Source organism: Oryza glaberrima, chromosome 2 (genome assembly GCF_000147395.1).
Source record: "Oryza glaberrima chromosome 2, OglaRS2, whole genome shotgun sequence".
NCBI lineage: Eukaryota > Viridiplantae > Streptophyta > Magnoliopsida > Poales > Poaceae > Oryza > Oryza glaberrima.
In genome coordinates, this window is record NC_068327.1 from 9,335,480 (window position 1) to 9,349,965 (window position 14,486).

Here is a 14,486-nt window from a genome sequence, read left to right on the forward strand (position 1 = left end):
GCAACCGAGCGGCCATTGATCCAGTGGGCAGACCAGAAAAGAATCGACTCACCATCACCCTGCACGAAGAAGGTGGATGCCTGAAACATGTCAGAAACGGCTTGCTTGGCTGGGGCCTTTAGGCCGTCCCAGTAAGGATGCCCTGAGCGCTGGAGCCAAAGCCAACAAACTCGCAGGGCAAACCCTACCAACCCGAGGTCAGCAATTCCTAACCCACCGAAAGCTTTGGGATGATAGACGTTCGTTCTAGACACTCGGCACTACCCACCATGAACCGAGTCCGTGCCCGTCCACAAGAAGGCGCAACGCTTCTTGTCAATGGCCTTGATCACCCAGGTTGGAAGACCGATCGCCATGGACACATGGACTGGTAAGGAGGAGAGAACAGACTGGACCAGCACAGAGCGGCCAGCCAGAGTGGCGAGTCGTCCCTTCCAGGGTGGAAGACGATGGGAAACTTTATCCACAAGCGGTTGCAGGGCTGCCTTCGGCAACTTGCGAACGGACAGCGGAATGCTGAAATAGGAGCAGGGAAAAACCGAATCTTGTGTGGAAGAATGAAGAGTCATGCATTAAATCCTCATAAACAAGCGATTCATTGATATTTACATTTCTCGATGCGCATATAGCCAATCTTGTGTGGAAGAATGGAGAGTCACGTATTAAATCCGAGAAAGTCATTAATATGATACGTGGTTGGATTGAAATATGCCTATCAAAAGTAAATTTTTTAGATTTGAAAATATGCCTATTAAAAGTAGATGGAAGGGAGTATTAATGATTAAATGGTCTAGATAAATATTTTGTTAAATACTTTGAGTGTCCAATTATTTTCATTTTTTTTTGAAATTATTTAAGCATTGGAAGTGTTTTTGAAAATTGAAAGATCATTTCAGTGATTAACATTGACGACGGGTGAGGAGACGCGATGGTGCATGTCGAAAAGAGCTACGTCCACGTACGCTAGCTCTCTCGAGAATCGAGGGTCCAGAGTCGGACTGCTTGCACGTATCCATGCCCCAGCCGCAAGCAATATAATCGGACACTATCTCTATTTCTACTATTAAGATGTTTTTGCTGGTGGTTTAGTAAGTCGTCCGTATCCGAATCTAATTGCCATATGCTATCTTCGATTCAAAAACTACTGACGTGATCCGTGGGAAGCAGTGCCATGTCCTCGTCCGATTCCCACGTACATCGCCATCGAATCCAAATATGCTCCCGTTGCCTTTTTTTTTTCTTAAGCATGTCCAAAGCACCCCCTCCGATTCGGTTTTACCATTGCCATGAGCCCACGATCAAGCGAGATGAACTTGGCTCTGTACTCCGTAGAGATTGGAGAGATGTGCGCCTGGTTAGATTGGAAGGAAATACCGATGGAGATGGCCTGCATCTAATTTTCGTCCGTGTTTTCGTCCATACACAATCCGATTTGGTTAGCAATAGCCACAGAAAAAAACTACAAAAAAAAATCGGTCATCGCCGAACCGCCGTCGCCGCCGCCGCCGCAGGGACGCCTAGCCGCCGGCGGATCCCCTCCTGCTAGATCCGGCGGAGGGAAGAGCGCCGCCGCTGCTGGGACGCCGACGGGCTGCCGCCGCCTCCCCTCCCGCTCGATCCGCCGCCGGTGGTGGGGGAGGGCGCCGCCGCCGCTGCCGGTGGTGGGGAAGGGCGCCACCACCGCTCGCGGGAGGAAGGGCGCTGCCACCGCTCGTGGGAGGAGGGGCGCCGTCGCCGCTGCTCGGGGGGAAGGGCGCCGCCGCCACCGCCGCTCGGGGAAAGGTCGAGAGAGAGGGAGAGAGCATCGGGAGCGCGGAGGGGAGGGCGGCGAAGAGAGAGAAGGGAGGGAAGGAAATGGGATAGGGTTTTTTCGGCGGCTGAGGAGAGGGAGGGGGGTTTGATTCCCCGATCTCGATACTCAGCTGTCCGATCAAAACCCTAGAGATCGGACGGCTGGCGTCGGCCGGGCTGAAATTGGCCCAGAGGGATCGAGAGCGAGGCCACTTTTCCGGCCCAAGCCTAGGTTGCGGCCTGGAGAGGGGAAGTGCGCCCGCGCGTTTGCAAAAGCCATGGGCCGACTAGCAAGGGCCGGAAAGAAGTCTATTTTAGGTCCCTCGGGCCGAAGAAAAAGAGAAGTTCATTTTAGTACTTTTTTTTTCCAGAAGCATTTACGATTATAGTTATTGAATGTGTTTATTTCTGAGCAAACCTAAAAGGAAGGATTTTCTTTCTTTTTCCAATTAAATAATTGTTAAATAATATTTGTATTATTAAATTAGCAATTAAGCTCTGAAAATTCCAAAGAGCGTAACTAATTCTAGAGAATTTAATAAAATTAAATTTAACTATGTCATTTTATTTCTCAACTTGCTTTACTTGTAAATTTATTTAATTATACACTTACCTACTTAACAATACCAAATATTTCAGCAAATTTGTAGTTTAATTAATTGCATATTTTTTTATCTGTACGCTTCCCGTTGCAACGCACGGGCACTTTTGCTAGTCCCTCATAAAGTATAACTTATACTACTAGGATACTACAGGGAAACTATTTTAACAGCTCGTGGATGTCCACTAGTTTATTGCATATCATTTAAATAGTTATGAAAAAAATTGAAAAAATATGAATAAGATAGATCAATATGTAATATGTAATGTATCAATCCACAAACATGCAAGCTAAAATTCAACTTCTACATATTGTACCAAAAATAACAAACAAAACTCAAATTAATATATGTATGTTGATAGTTAAATTTGTTGTTTTTTTTACAACTTGTAGGAGTTGAATTTGAACTTTAATGTTTGTGGAGTGATATATTACATATTGATTTATCTTATCAATTGTTTTAAAATTTTTTCGTAACCATCTAGTTGATATGCAATAAACAGGTGGATGTCCACTCGAGTTATTAGAATCCATTCCCGTTTACGTTTAGTTTCTTGTATTTTGGTACGATGGGAGTATGACCAATTACATACTAGGACGATTGGTACGTAGGCACGCGCGTGTACGTCTTTGATCGAGATCGAGTTGCTGTTCCCGGGAGATCGATCGATCGATACACATCATGACGTTAATCTCAGACCTCCCACCGGAGCTGCTCCCCTGCATCGCCGGCCACCTCCACGCCGCCGTCGACGTCGTCCGCTTCCACGCCGTCTGCAGGGAGTGGCGCGACGCGCTCCGCTATCTGCCGCGGCGCCCTAGCTTCCTCCCGTGGCTTCTCGCGCCATGGCCGACGCCCGACGACGACACCGCCGCCGCCGGCGGCGCGTGCCGCTGCGTCTTCTCCAGGACGACCTACCACGCCCCCGGCCTCGGCATCCGGGACAAGAGGGTGGCCCACTACGACGGCGGGGCCTCCTGGTTCGTCGGCGGCCTCTTCGTCAACCCTCTCACCGGCCGCGCCGCCGCCTGCGCCGTCGACGACCCGTATCTCTCGGACTGGATTGATAACGAGGGCTCCCGCTGCATCTTCTCCGGCGACGGCACCCTCCTTACGTGCTGCTTCTACGACGCAGGGCCACCCTTATCTATCTACGGTGCCATTTGGTGCCCCGATTACCAACAGGTATGGAAAAGACTCGGCGACGCCGCGACAGTGACGAACGCGCCTGCGCCGTCGCCTACCACGACGGCGCCGCCGTGTGCGTGGACTTGGCGAGATGCTACGTCCACGAGATCGGAGGTCCAGCAGCTGGGGATCAAACCACGTTTCTGCCGCTGGCTGATGAGCCCGGCAAGGTGCGCCGGCGCAGCTACCTCTTGGAGCTTTGCGGCGAGCTGCTGCTGGCCAGCGTTCTACAAGAAGCCGGCTGCACCGACGACGACGACGACGACGACGACCGCCTCTCGGTGTCCGTGCACGCGTTCGATCTGGTGGCTGCCCTTAACGCTCTCGATCAGCTAGATGCAGCTGTGGACGGCGCCGGCGGCGGCGACCCGCCATCGCCGTCAGTGTGGGAGAAGATGGACGGCGCAACCGGTGACCACGTCCTCTTCTTGGGCTACCCGAGCAGCTTCGCCGTGGAGGCCGCGAGGTACGGCGGGGAGGTGCCCGGCGGAAGCGCCTACTTCGTCGGAAGGTCGAAGCCGTGCCGCGTGTACAGGTGCAGCTTCGAGGACGACGGCACGGCGGCGACGCTGGTGGACACGCTGCCCGCCGGATGGAACGACGAGAGGTGCATGTGGTTCTTGCCCGAGCCGGACATTGCTCCGGTGATCGGAGCACGGACCTAGGAAGAAGAAGAAGTAGAAGCTCCGTGAAGCCTGCGGCGGCGGCGAGACCTGAGGATCTACGCCGGCGATCTGCCACAGAAGATTTATAGATCCAGGCGGCGGCGAGTGATGTTCATCAGGCACTGGAAGGAGGTGTTCCTTGCGTGTACTCCAATGGAGATGATCTACGCCTTATGTTTTGTTGGCCTCCTCTTGTTTTTTGGCTCACTATTTTGTAGGCTGATTTGCGGTTGGTTTTTTTAGTTTTGCTATGTTTTAGTGTACTAGCAAAAGGATCGTGCATTGCACTGCATGCATAACGACATGGTGAATGAAGTTTGACCTTAACGATTTATCAAAACACCCAAGTATATATGATTACTAGGTGAAACCCCGCAAATAAAAATAACGTGTAAAATAGCTAGATAACATCAGATTAAGTAAATTAATGTGGTTTATAATAATTTAAATTTAAATAGTATGTAGAATGATGATTCAAACGAAAAACTAAGGTGGCATGACTTTATGGAAGAAGAAAAGTAAGGAGATAGTTTGGACCGTAGATTAATCATCTAAAGGCAAAAACAATTGATGTGATATGATTTAATTAGAGGAAAAAAGGAGAAAGATAATTTGGACCATAGATTAATCATTTAAGCACTAACTAAGTGAGGATGAACTATATAAGTATATAGGATATCATAAAAGATAATAAAGATATACGTTGAAACATTATGTGAATTATATTGGATGATAATTTAACATGTTTGTATTTGAAAAGCTCTTAAATTATAAAACCTATAAAGATATAGCATATTTGCATGATGTTTAAATGTGATGATTGTTAGTGGATGATGATGTGGCATCTTATTAATTAGTGGATGATGATTTGACATCTTGTTAGTGGATGATGATGTGTCATCTTTGCATGTTAAGCTTAAGGAGTTAGTTAGAGGAAAAAAAGGAGAAAGAAAATTTGGACTATATATTAATCATTTAAGCACTAAGCGAGAATGAACTATATAAATATATAGGATATTATAAAACATAGTAAATATATACATTGAAACATTATGTGAATTATGTGGAATGATAATTTAACATGCTTGTATTTTAAAAGCTCTTAAATTATAAATACTATAGAATTATAGATAATATAACATGTTTGCATGATGTTTAAATGTGATGATTGTTAGTGGATGATGATGTGGCATCTTGTTAATTAGTGGATTAGTACATAATGATGTGGCATCTTGTTAGTGGATGATGATGTGGCATCTTTGCATGTTAACCTTAAGGAGTTAGTAGGAGATAACTTTATAGTACTTTATATTTATAGTAAGATAGGATAAGTGGACAATTATTACAAAGGTATATTTGTGCTTGACAATTTGTACGCTATACACATGTGGAATGTGATGATGCTCCGGACATATGGGCACCATGATTATTGTAGCGCCCGTTCCGTCTTGGCGCCTAGCGGGAAAACTAGCTCTTAAAAATCCTATTTGCAAAATCCGTTTCTTTGCTTGTTGTCTAGTGCCCGTGCCATCTCAGGTCTCAAATCCCCGATCCATCGTCGAGTTTTATCCCGAATCCAAATCCTTCCCAAATCAAATCCCTCCGCAAAAGTCTATTTCGCCTCCCTAGGGTTCGATGGGCCGAATCCCTCTCGGCCCATCTCCCCCTCCTTCCCCGGGCTCTCTCTCTCTCTCTCTCTCTCCCTCTCCCCCGCTCTGCCCGAGCGCTGCTCGCGCGAGCCGCGCCGCGCCGAGCCCTCCCTCCTGCTCTCGCTGCCATTCCCGCCGACGCCGCCAAATCGTCGCCGCGCGCCGTTGCTTCCCGCGCGCGCGCGCCGTGGTGGCCGACCGGCCAGTCGCCGCCGCCGTCAGCGCCTGCCGCGCCTGCCCCGCGTCTGCCGCCCGTGTCGCCGCTCCACTCCAAACCGCCCCCGCCGTCATCGCCGTCGTCATCGGCTCGGCCCCGCCACTCCCCGCGCGTGCCTCCATGGGACGGAGGCAGAGCCCGCCCCCCCCCCTCAGCCGCGTCGCCCCCCCTCTCCCTCCTCCTTTTCCCCGAAACGGCAAGGAGGCAAGCCCCCTTTTCTCTCCTCCTTTTCCCCTTTTTCTCATCCCGCCGGCGTCATCCTTCCCCCACCTCTGCGCCGCTTGACCGCCGAGCGCTGGCTCGCTCTCCTTGACCGCCCCAAGGTCGGTTTCCAAACCGACATCGCCGCCCTATAAACTCAAGAACCCTCCCTTCCTTTTCCCCTCCCAAACTTTCCCCGTTTTCGCCCGCGCCATTGCCGTCCCTCTCGCCGACCGCCGCCGACGCGTGTGCCGGAGGAGCCGGCACGAGCAAGGACGCGGAAGGGGACTCCGGGCGCGCCCTCTTCTTCCTCTTCCCCGGCCCGAGGCCGGAGAGATCGCTCCCGTGCCATCGGCCTCTCGTCACTGCGCCCCTTCACCCCGCACGGTAGTGTCGCCCTCCGTTCTCCCTCCTCGTTCCATCTCCTCCCCTTAGCTTTGAGTAGAAGCTCGAGTAGCCTCCCCGTAGCTAGCTGGCGCCGCCCCGACCGTTGCCGCCGCCCGCCGTGTGCTCGCCGCCGTCGCCGCCCGAGCTCGAAAGCGCCTCTCGTCGCCGGCCTTCCTCGATGCAATTCCGCCCAATCCGACGCTAGCAACGGATTCCCGTAGCCGCGTAGATGCTCTCACCGCCGGGAATCGACCCCTCGTGACCTCGTCGCCGTTTCCCCCTTCCCTCGCTGCTGGTTGCCGCCGCCGCAATCCGCCGCCGTCGAGCATCCCCCGGCGAATCCGAGCCGTTGGCTCGTCTCCTCTCGTCCCGTGCAACCTCCCGGTGTGCTCGCTTTCGCCTGTATCGCCATGGCTCGCTCCGCCGCTCGCCGCCGTCGCCCGCCGTCCGTTCCGGCCGGCGTCGTCGTCTACCTCCCGCCGGCCCGCGTGGCTGCCACGTAGGCGCCACGTCAGCGCCACCTCGACCGCGACCGGATCGGCTGACCAGGCCAGCCGCCCCCTCCGTTTCCCTCCCCGTGCGCGCGGTCCACCGCGAGCCATGAGGCTGCGCGTGGGCCCGCCGCACCGCGTCCTCCGCGAGCCGCGCGCATGCGCCGCGCCTCCCTCCCCAAACCCTAGCACGCCCCGCGTGCACCTCGCTCACGGTGAGCCGAGTCGCTGACAAGCGGGTCCCACCCGGGACCACGCGGGATGGACCCGGCCCACCGGCTCTCTCTCTCCCCTCCCCGCCCGCGCGCGCCTTGGGCCGCCTTCTTGGGCCGGCCGGCCCATAAAGCTTGGCCGAGCCGCCCCTTTCTCTCGGGCCGCGCCCTAGCCGCCCGAGGGAAGTCTAATTACCCTCCCTCCTTCTTTTCCTTTTCTTTTCTTTTTCAAAAAGGATTTAAATAAATCCTTTTCCTTTAGACCACAAATCCAATAATCTTAGAAATTCAATATCTTCCCAACCGTAAGTCCGTTTGACTCCGTTCAACTTCCAAAATTCCTCAAATCTCGAGATCTATCTAATGGCACGCTTAGAGGTCAATAATAGGGCTTTATTTTCGCCGTTTGTTGAGTTGTCCCGTTTCGCGTGTAGTTTCGGAGCCCGATGACCCGCAGTGCGAGGATTTCGAGGATCAAGCTCAAGATCTCGAGCAAGGCAAGCCACCTTTGAACATCTTGAGCCTATATTTGAACTTAATTAATTTACTTGCAAAATATTATGCATTGATAGGATTGCACTTAATCTGTTTGCCCCGTCTGCAAGGCAGACCGGTGGGCCTACCCAACTTGTTGCATCTGATCCTTCCACTGTTAATTGTTATATCATGTTCCCTTGTAACCACCTAGTTGCGCCTCGATATTCGTGCACTCTGTGCGAGTATCGACGGTCGCCTTCAAACTTGAAATCTGAGAAACAACTTGGATAAAACTTGGGTTTTACAAAAGACTTGGAAAACCCGACACCTGGGTCGGTGCTTGCGAACTAAATGAATTTCCAAAATCGCGGACCGGGGAACGTACCGGGAGTACGGTTTCCCGCTCTTGCACTTAAGAACCGTTTCCTTGGAATTTCATCCGAACATAAGACAAGTACGACCACATGGGTGGAATGGGACACCCCTGGCTGAGTAATTAGCTAATCGGGGGAGCCTTGATGCCAAGAGACATGTGGATTCGCCGGGGTGGTGTCGGGGAGGACCCCTGGGCTTCCTGGCACAGTATGGTCTGGGACCTAATCTGGTGTTGGTCTGGGACCCCTCTCGTTGGCATATGGTGAACCTGTGTCGGCTTTCGAAATGCCTTGTCATGAAAGCCTTAAGGTCTCTAGTCGTGGCCGTTCTGCACGGGCTGGATGATCTGGGTTAGTAATGTCATGTGGGTAAAGTGTACCCCCTCTGCAGAGGTTATTAAACTGTCCGAACAGCCGTGCCCACGGTCATGGGCGGATGTGAGGTGATTCCTAGCGTAGTTTTGTTTGACTACTGCCTTGTGAAATTTTGCTGTTGTGAAATGGGTTTGATGTTTGGAAAGTCTGCGGCTGATGGGACCAGCCAGGCCCGGGTGGCCGTTTGAAAGCTATTGGCCGGGTGCCAATCTCGATCAATTCAAAAGACTGATACATTGCACAAACTCCGACCGGACGAGACGCACTTTCTCATCCGTGTCGTTTGAGAAGCACTCACTTAGTTGTTTCAGGAAAAAGTTCAAATAAAATCAATTGCAAAAACAACAGCCCTTCTTTGAAGCCTGCATTAAACACTTATTTCCCATGGCTTGCTGAGTACTCTCGTACTCACCCTTGCACCATATAAATAATTTCCCCCCCAGTTGCTGAAGAAGATGAAGCGGATCCCGCTGACGAGGAGTTCCTTCAGGAGCAAGCCGGCTACGATGAGTTTTAGGGTTTCGGCCTAGTTCCCAAGTCGCGCCTGTGATATGTGGTCCAAGTCTTGGCTTCCGCGTTCCTTTCGTAATGCAGTTGTGAGCTCGGGATCTATCCGCAGCCCAACATGACTGTACCCCTACTCTATAATAAAGAGACCTCTGTTGCTGTGATATTCTGTCTTCCTATTATACCAGCACTGTTTCCTGGGACTGGTATCGATTAACAGGTTAATTTGGAGCGTCACGGGCTAGTTCCGCTCGGGACTAGTTCGGGGCGTGACAATTATAGCATGGGAGGAATGGCGGATGGGCTAATGACTCACCTTTGAGCAGGAGGCGATGATGAAAATTTAGGAGATTATTAAATATTTCAAATTACATTTCTTATGAAACTTTATAATATTTTTTTCACAATTGATGATTTTTATGCATGTGCATTGATTATAATCACAATGCAATAGGTCGAAAGTTGGTTTCTCCATGTGTATGATCTCTTGTTGATTCGGAGCAGGTTTGAAATTTCAGAAACTCCGCCCCCACCGGTAAGCTCAAATCTCACCCGAATTTTTTGTTTTTTTGTAATTTTTTTATGAATTTGGTCAAATTTTATTCAAATTCATTTAAATTCAGTCAATTTTTCAAATAATTTCGGCTAGAAATTTCTGAAATTTTGGTGACCCCGATATAAAATTAAATTTTGAAATTGAAAACCCTGAGTCGGCGTCGGAGTCCGACTCTTCAGTCTTCACCCGGCCTGATCGAGCAATATAATCAGATTGATCGATTACGACGACGATTGATTAGCAATATAATCAGATTGATCAATATTACGTACGTACTCACGTGCACGTCTTGATCAAAGATCGATCGAGCTGCAGTACGTTCCGGCCCTCCGGGGGAGAGATAGATCGATCGATAGGTATATACCTACATCAGGACGTCAGTGTCCGACCTCCCACCGGAGCTGGTCTGCCTCATCGGCAGCCGTCTCCACACCGCCATCAACGTGGTCCGCTTCCACGCCGTCTGCTCTGATTGGCGCCAATCGTTACGCCACATTCCGCCGTCGCCGCCGCCGGCCGCCGCCTTGCTGCCGTGGCATCTCGCGCCGTCGTCCGGCGACGACGCCGACGCCGCCGCCGGCGTGGCGTGCCGCTGCGTCTTCTCCAAGACGAGCTACCACGCGCCGGGCCTCTGCTTCCGCGACAGGAGGGTGGCCCACGCCGACGGCACGGCCTCCTGGTTCATCAACGACAAGCTAGTCAACCCTTTGACCGGCTGGATCAACGTCGGCCGGGTTAAGAAGTATCCATGGATGTGGCGATGGGGTGAAAACGGTAACGGTAATTACTGGCCGACCGGCGTTCGTTTTCGACTTTCTACCGGCCGAGCCATATGGAAATGGTAATCGACCGAAACAAAAATGGAAATGGTAAAAAATATGGAATGAAAACGGAAATGGTTTTGCTGTTATACCGATCGTTTCCGTATTTACCGTATTCTCGCGGAAATTACCGTTTCTTATAATATGGTAATTACCGTATTCTAAATATGTCGATATTATAGGACATGTCTATAATTGACCCACAACTTATAGATTGAATGACTCTTCAATAAAATCTCTAACTTTTGTACATGGCTAAAATGAAGTTAATTTATAATTTATATAGTATAAGCTTGAATTTATGTATATATATATATAACATACTTATGTAAAGTTAAATATATGTTTTTATAGTTTAATGTTTCCGTATTTGTTACCGGTTTCCGATCTGTACCGACATGTTTCCGTCCGTATTGTTCCGTTTCCGGTTTTCCGATATTTCCGATATCGTTTTTATTTCCGACTTTACCGTTTCCGATTTCGTTTCCGAGAAAAATATGGTTACGGAAATGGTTGAGGCTGTTTTCCGATCGTTTCGGACCGTTTTCATCCCTATATGGCAGCAAGGGCTTCTTCCACTGCGTCGTCTCCGGCGACGGCAGCCTCCTTGTGTACCGCTTGTCGCCGAGGTGGCGCTCTCCGGACAGATTATCTATCACGCCTACCACGGCGGCGCCACCGTGAGCGTGGACTTGGCCAACTGTTACATCCACAAAGAGCCACTGTTCTGGCTTCTCCGCACGCCCCTATGCCGCTACCTGACGAGCCCGGCAAGGTGCGCCGACGCAGCTACCTCCTGGAGCTTCGCGGCGAGCTGCTGCTGGCCAGCGTTCTGCAGGACGACGACGACGACGACGACTGCCTCTCGGTGTCGGTGCACGCGTTCGATGTGGATGCAGCTGTGCACGCGCTCGATCCGAATGCCGCCGAGCCGCCGGCGGCGGCGGCGCCAGCCTCGCCAGTGTGGGAGAAGAGGGACGATGTCCTCGGTGACCACGTCCTCTTCCTGGGCTACCCGGGCAGCTTCGCCGTGGAGGCCGCGCAGTTCCACGGCGACGTGTCCGGCGGCAGCGTCTACTTCGTCGTCAGGTCGGAGTCATGCCGCGTGTACACGTACAGCTTCGTGGACGCCGCCGCCGGTGGCGGCACGGCAGCGGCGACTCTGGTGGAAACGCTGCCCGCCGGATGGAACGACGAGAGGTGCATGTGGTTCTTGCCATTGCCCTGTATTGTTGATCCGGTCCTGACAGAAGAACAGGAAGAAGACGCCGCTGCTAGGGCAAATCTGCAGCGGCTGCATCGGCATCAGCAGCGAGACCTGAGGATCCACGTCGGCGATCTGTCGCCGAAGGTGGATAGCCTCCAGCTGCGGGAGATGTACAGCGAGCACGGGAAGGTGGTGCGGGCGAGGGTCGCGTACGACAAGCGGGGGCGATCGCGAGGGTTTGGGTTCTTGACCATGGCGACGCAGGAGGGTTTCGACAGGGCCCTCGGCCGTTGCAACGCCGTGGAGAAGCCTGATCATCCCCTTTGTACAACGGGGATCGTCTTTGGCTGGTGTTTGCTTGTCCTGCTATTGTTTTTAGCTTTACTATATTATCGGTGGCTTTTGTAGGTTGATTAGCCGTTGGATATGTAACTTAATTCCTGTTGGCCAAATCTTATTGCCCACACGTGTATACTTCATCCATTTTTTAATAGATGACGTCGTTGACTTTTTCTCACATGTTTAACCATTCGTCTTATTCATTTTTTTTACAAATATATAATATATAAATCACACTTAAATTACTATGAGTAATAAAACAACTCATAACAAAATAAATTATAATTACGTAAATTTTTTGAATAAGACGAATGGTCAAACATGTGGGAAAAAGTCAACGGCGTCATCTATTGAAAAACGGAGGTAGTATATTTTTACGGAATCGTTATATTCGTGACGACATTTTTTCCCCTCAAATTACAGTCAGATTTCTAATCGTTCAATCTATCTATTATATACTAAAATTCCATTAAACTTCCTAAAAACGCTCTTAAGCCGTCATGTGGCGTTCCTACAAATACTCTTAGACCGCCACATGGCACTATTTAATCTCACTGTCGATTTTTATTTAAATTGGTAGATCCGATATTATAGACCATTAGATTAGATGTGTTTTTTATAAAAAAGTAATAATTTCATATCTATACTATGGGCCTGACAAAGAAACAAAACGTTCCGTAAGTAATCCGTGTACGTACATACGTACATCTTATCTCCCTGTTCACCGGAATAAAGGAATACATGTATACCGACTTAGATAAAAGCGACTAATAAGTAAAATACATAATTAAAGTAGGTACGTAGTGCCACTAAAAAAATTGATGCTCCATAAAATATGATATTCTACTATTTTAAAATAAAATATATTACTCTATAAACTTATACATAGTTAAACTAGATCGTTTACAATATAAAAATAAAATATCCTATCAATGATCTGAAAATATCCTATCAATGATCTTTAAACATCCTATCTATAAATTATTTTAAAATCATATATCTAATTTGGATCCAGTCAGATCTTGGAATTAAATAAACTATTGATGTCTATGTTTATAAATACATCATCACACATGAGGTCGACATATAATAAATAATGCTATAATAATGTTTGAAAAAATAACGAATTACCCCTTGAACTATTACGGTAGTCAGAATTACCCCCATAAATCCGAAAACAAGACACCTATCACCCTCAACTATTAATACTGGACGAATTCCTCCCCCCCCTGACTCAACACGGAGTGGTTTTGGTCCTACGTGGCGATTCAGTTAGCATTTCCTTAACAAAATGGTGGGACCCATATATATCATATATCTTCCTTACCCCTTCATCATCTCTCTCTATCTTCTCCCTTCACATCTATCAATCGGCAAGGCTAGGGGCGGTGAGCGGCGGAGGTGGCTCCTCCTTGCCCTCCACCGACGCGCGCCTCTTTGACGATCGCGTGGCTTCTCCTCGACCTCCACCGGCGTGTGAAGAGGACTACAACGGCGGGGCAAGGGAGCTCGAGCGGTGGAGGTGGCTCCTCCTCGGTTGTTTCGGCAGCCACATGCGCACTCCAGTGGAGGCTATCATCTCCATAATTTCCGTTGCATATCATCGTCACGTGACGAGAGTTGTAGCTGCCGAAGGTGAGCACTTGCGCTGGTCCTCAATGGCCAGGTTCGGCTACGCTCCCGCCATCGAGAACTCGCCCAACAAATGCGGCCGCAGCTCTGTCTACCATAGCGTGCCGTCCCACCACAGTTCTTAATCGATCCCCACCACCAATGCCTTTCTCCTAACGAGACAACGAAGTGGATCAATCAAGCAAGCAAGAGCTAGGGAATAGCCGAAGGAGGAGAGAAAGAGCGGCGAGGTGACGGCGTGCCTGCCTGGCTGGCCCCAGCAACAATGGGAGGGAGAAGAGTGAGGCTGGGGAATGGGATTGAGGTAGAGAGGGAGAGAGAGGGGTGAGAGAGGAGGGATTGAGAGGGTAGGGATTGTGACAAGTGGGCCCCACCTATTTTATTTTTTTAAATGCATACTGGACTACCACGTAGGATCAAAACCACTTTGGTTTGAGTTTTGTGGGGGCGGAGAGGGGGGGGGGTAATTCATCCGGTATTAATAATTGAGGGTGAAAGATGTCTGTTTCCGGGTTTATGGGATAATTCGGTTGACTGTAATAGTTATGGGGTAATTCGTACTTTTCCTATTTTAAATAATTTTGCATCATATTCCAGGTGTCAAATAACACTTGATGACTATATAATGCTAATTTAAAGCTACATATATAAAATAATTGAAAACAATTGTGTATTTTTAAGTAGATATGATTTAATTTAATATATCTGAGATTAAGATTCTCATTTTTTTGAACTTTTAGAACTATATGATAATTGGGCAACATAAATGTAAAAAATAATTATGAAAAATATTTC

General features: G+C 49.5%; 1 protein-coding gene and 1 pseudogene across 1 annotated transcript; both read left to right on the forward strand.

Moving 5' to 3' along the window:
* The first annotated feature begins 3,074 nt into the window (after positions 1-3,074).
* Positions 3,075-4,246, forward strand: LOC127762051 (uncharacterized; annotated as a pseudogene).
* A 7,015-nt stretch (positions 4,247-11,261) lies between these two features.
* Positions 11,262-12,133, forward strand: LOC127761959 (uncharacterized). Its single transcript, XM_052286297.1, has 2 exons — positions 11,262-12,045; positions 12,129-12,133. The coding sequence occupies exons 1-2, from the start codon at positions 11,262-11,264 to the stop codon at positions 12,131-12,133; spliced, it is 789 nt and encodes a 262-aa protein (XP_052142257.1).
* Positions 12,134-14,486: the final 2,353 nt, after the last annotated feature.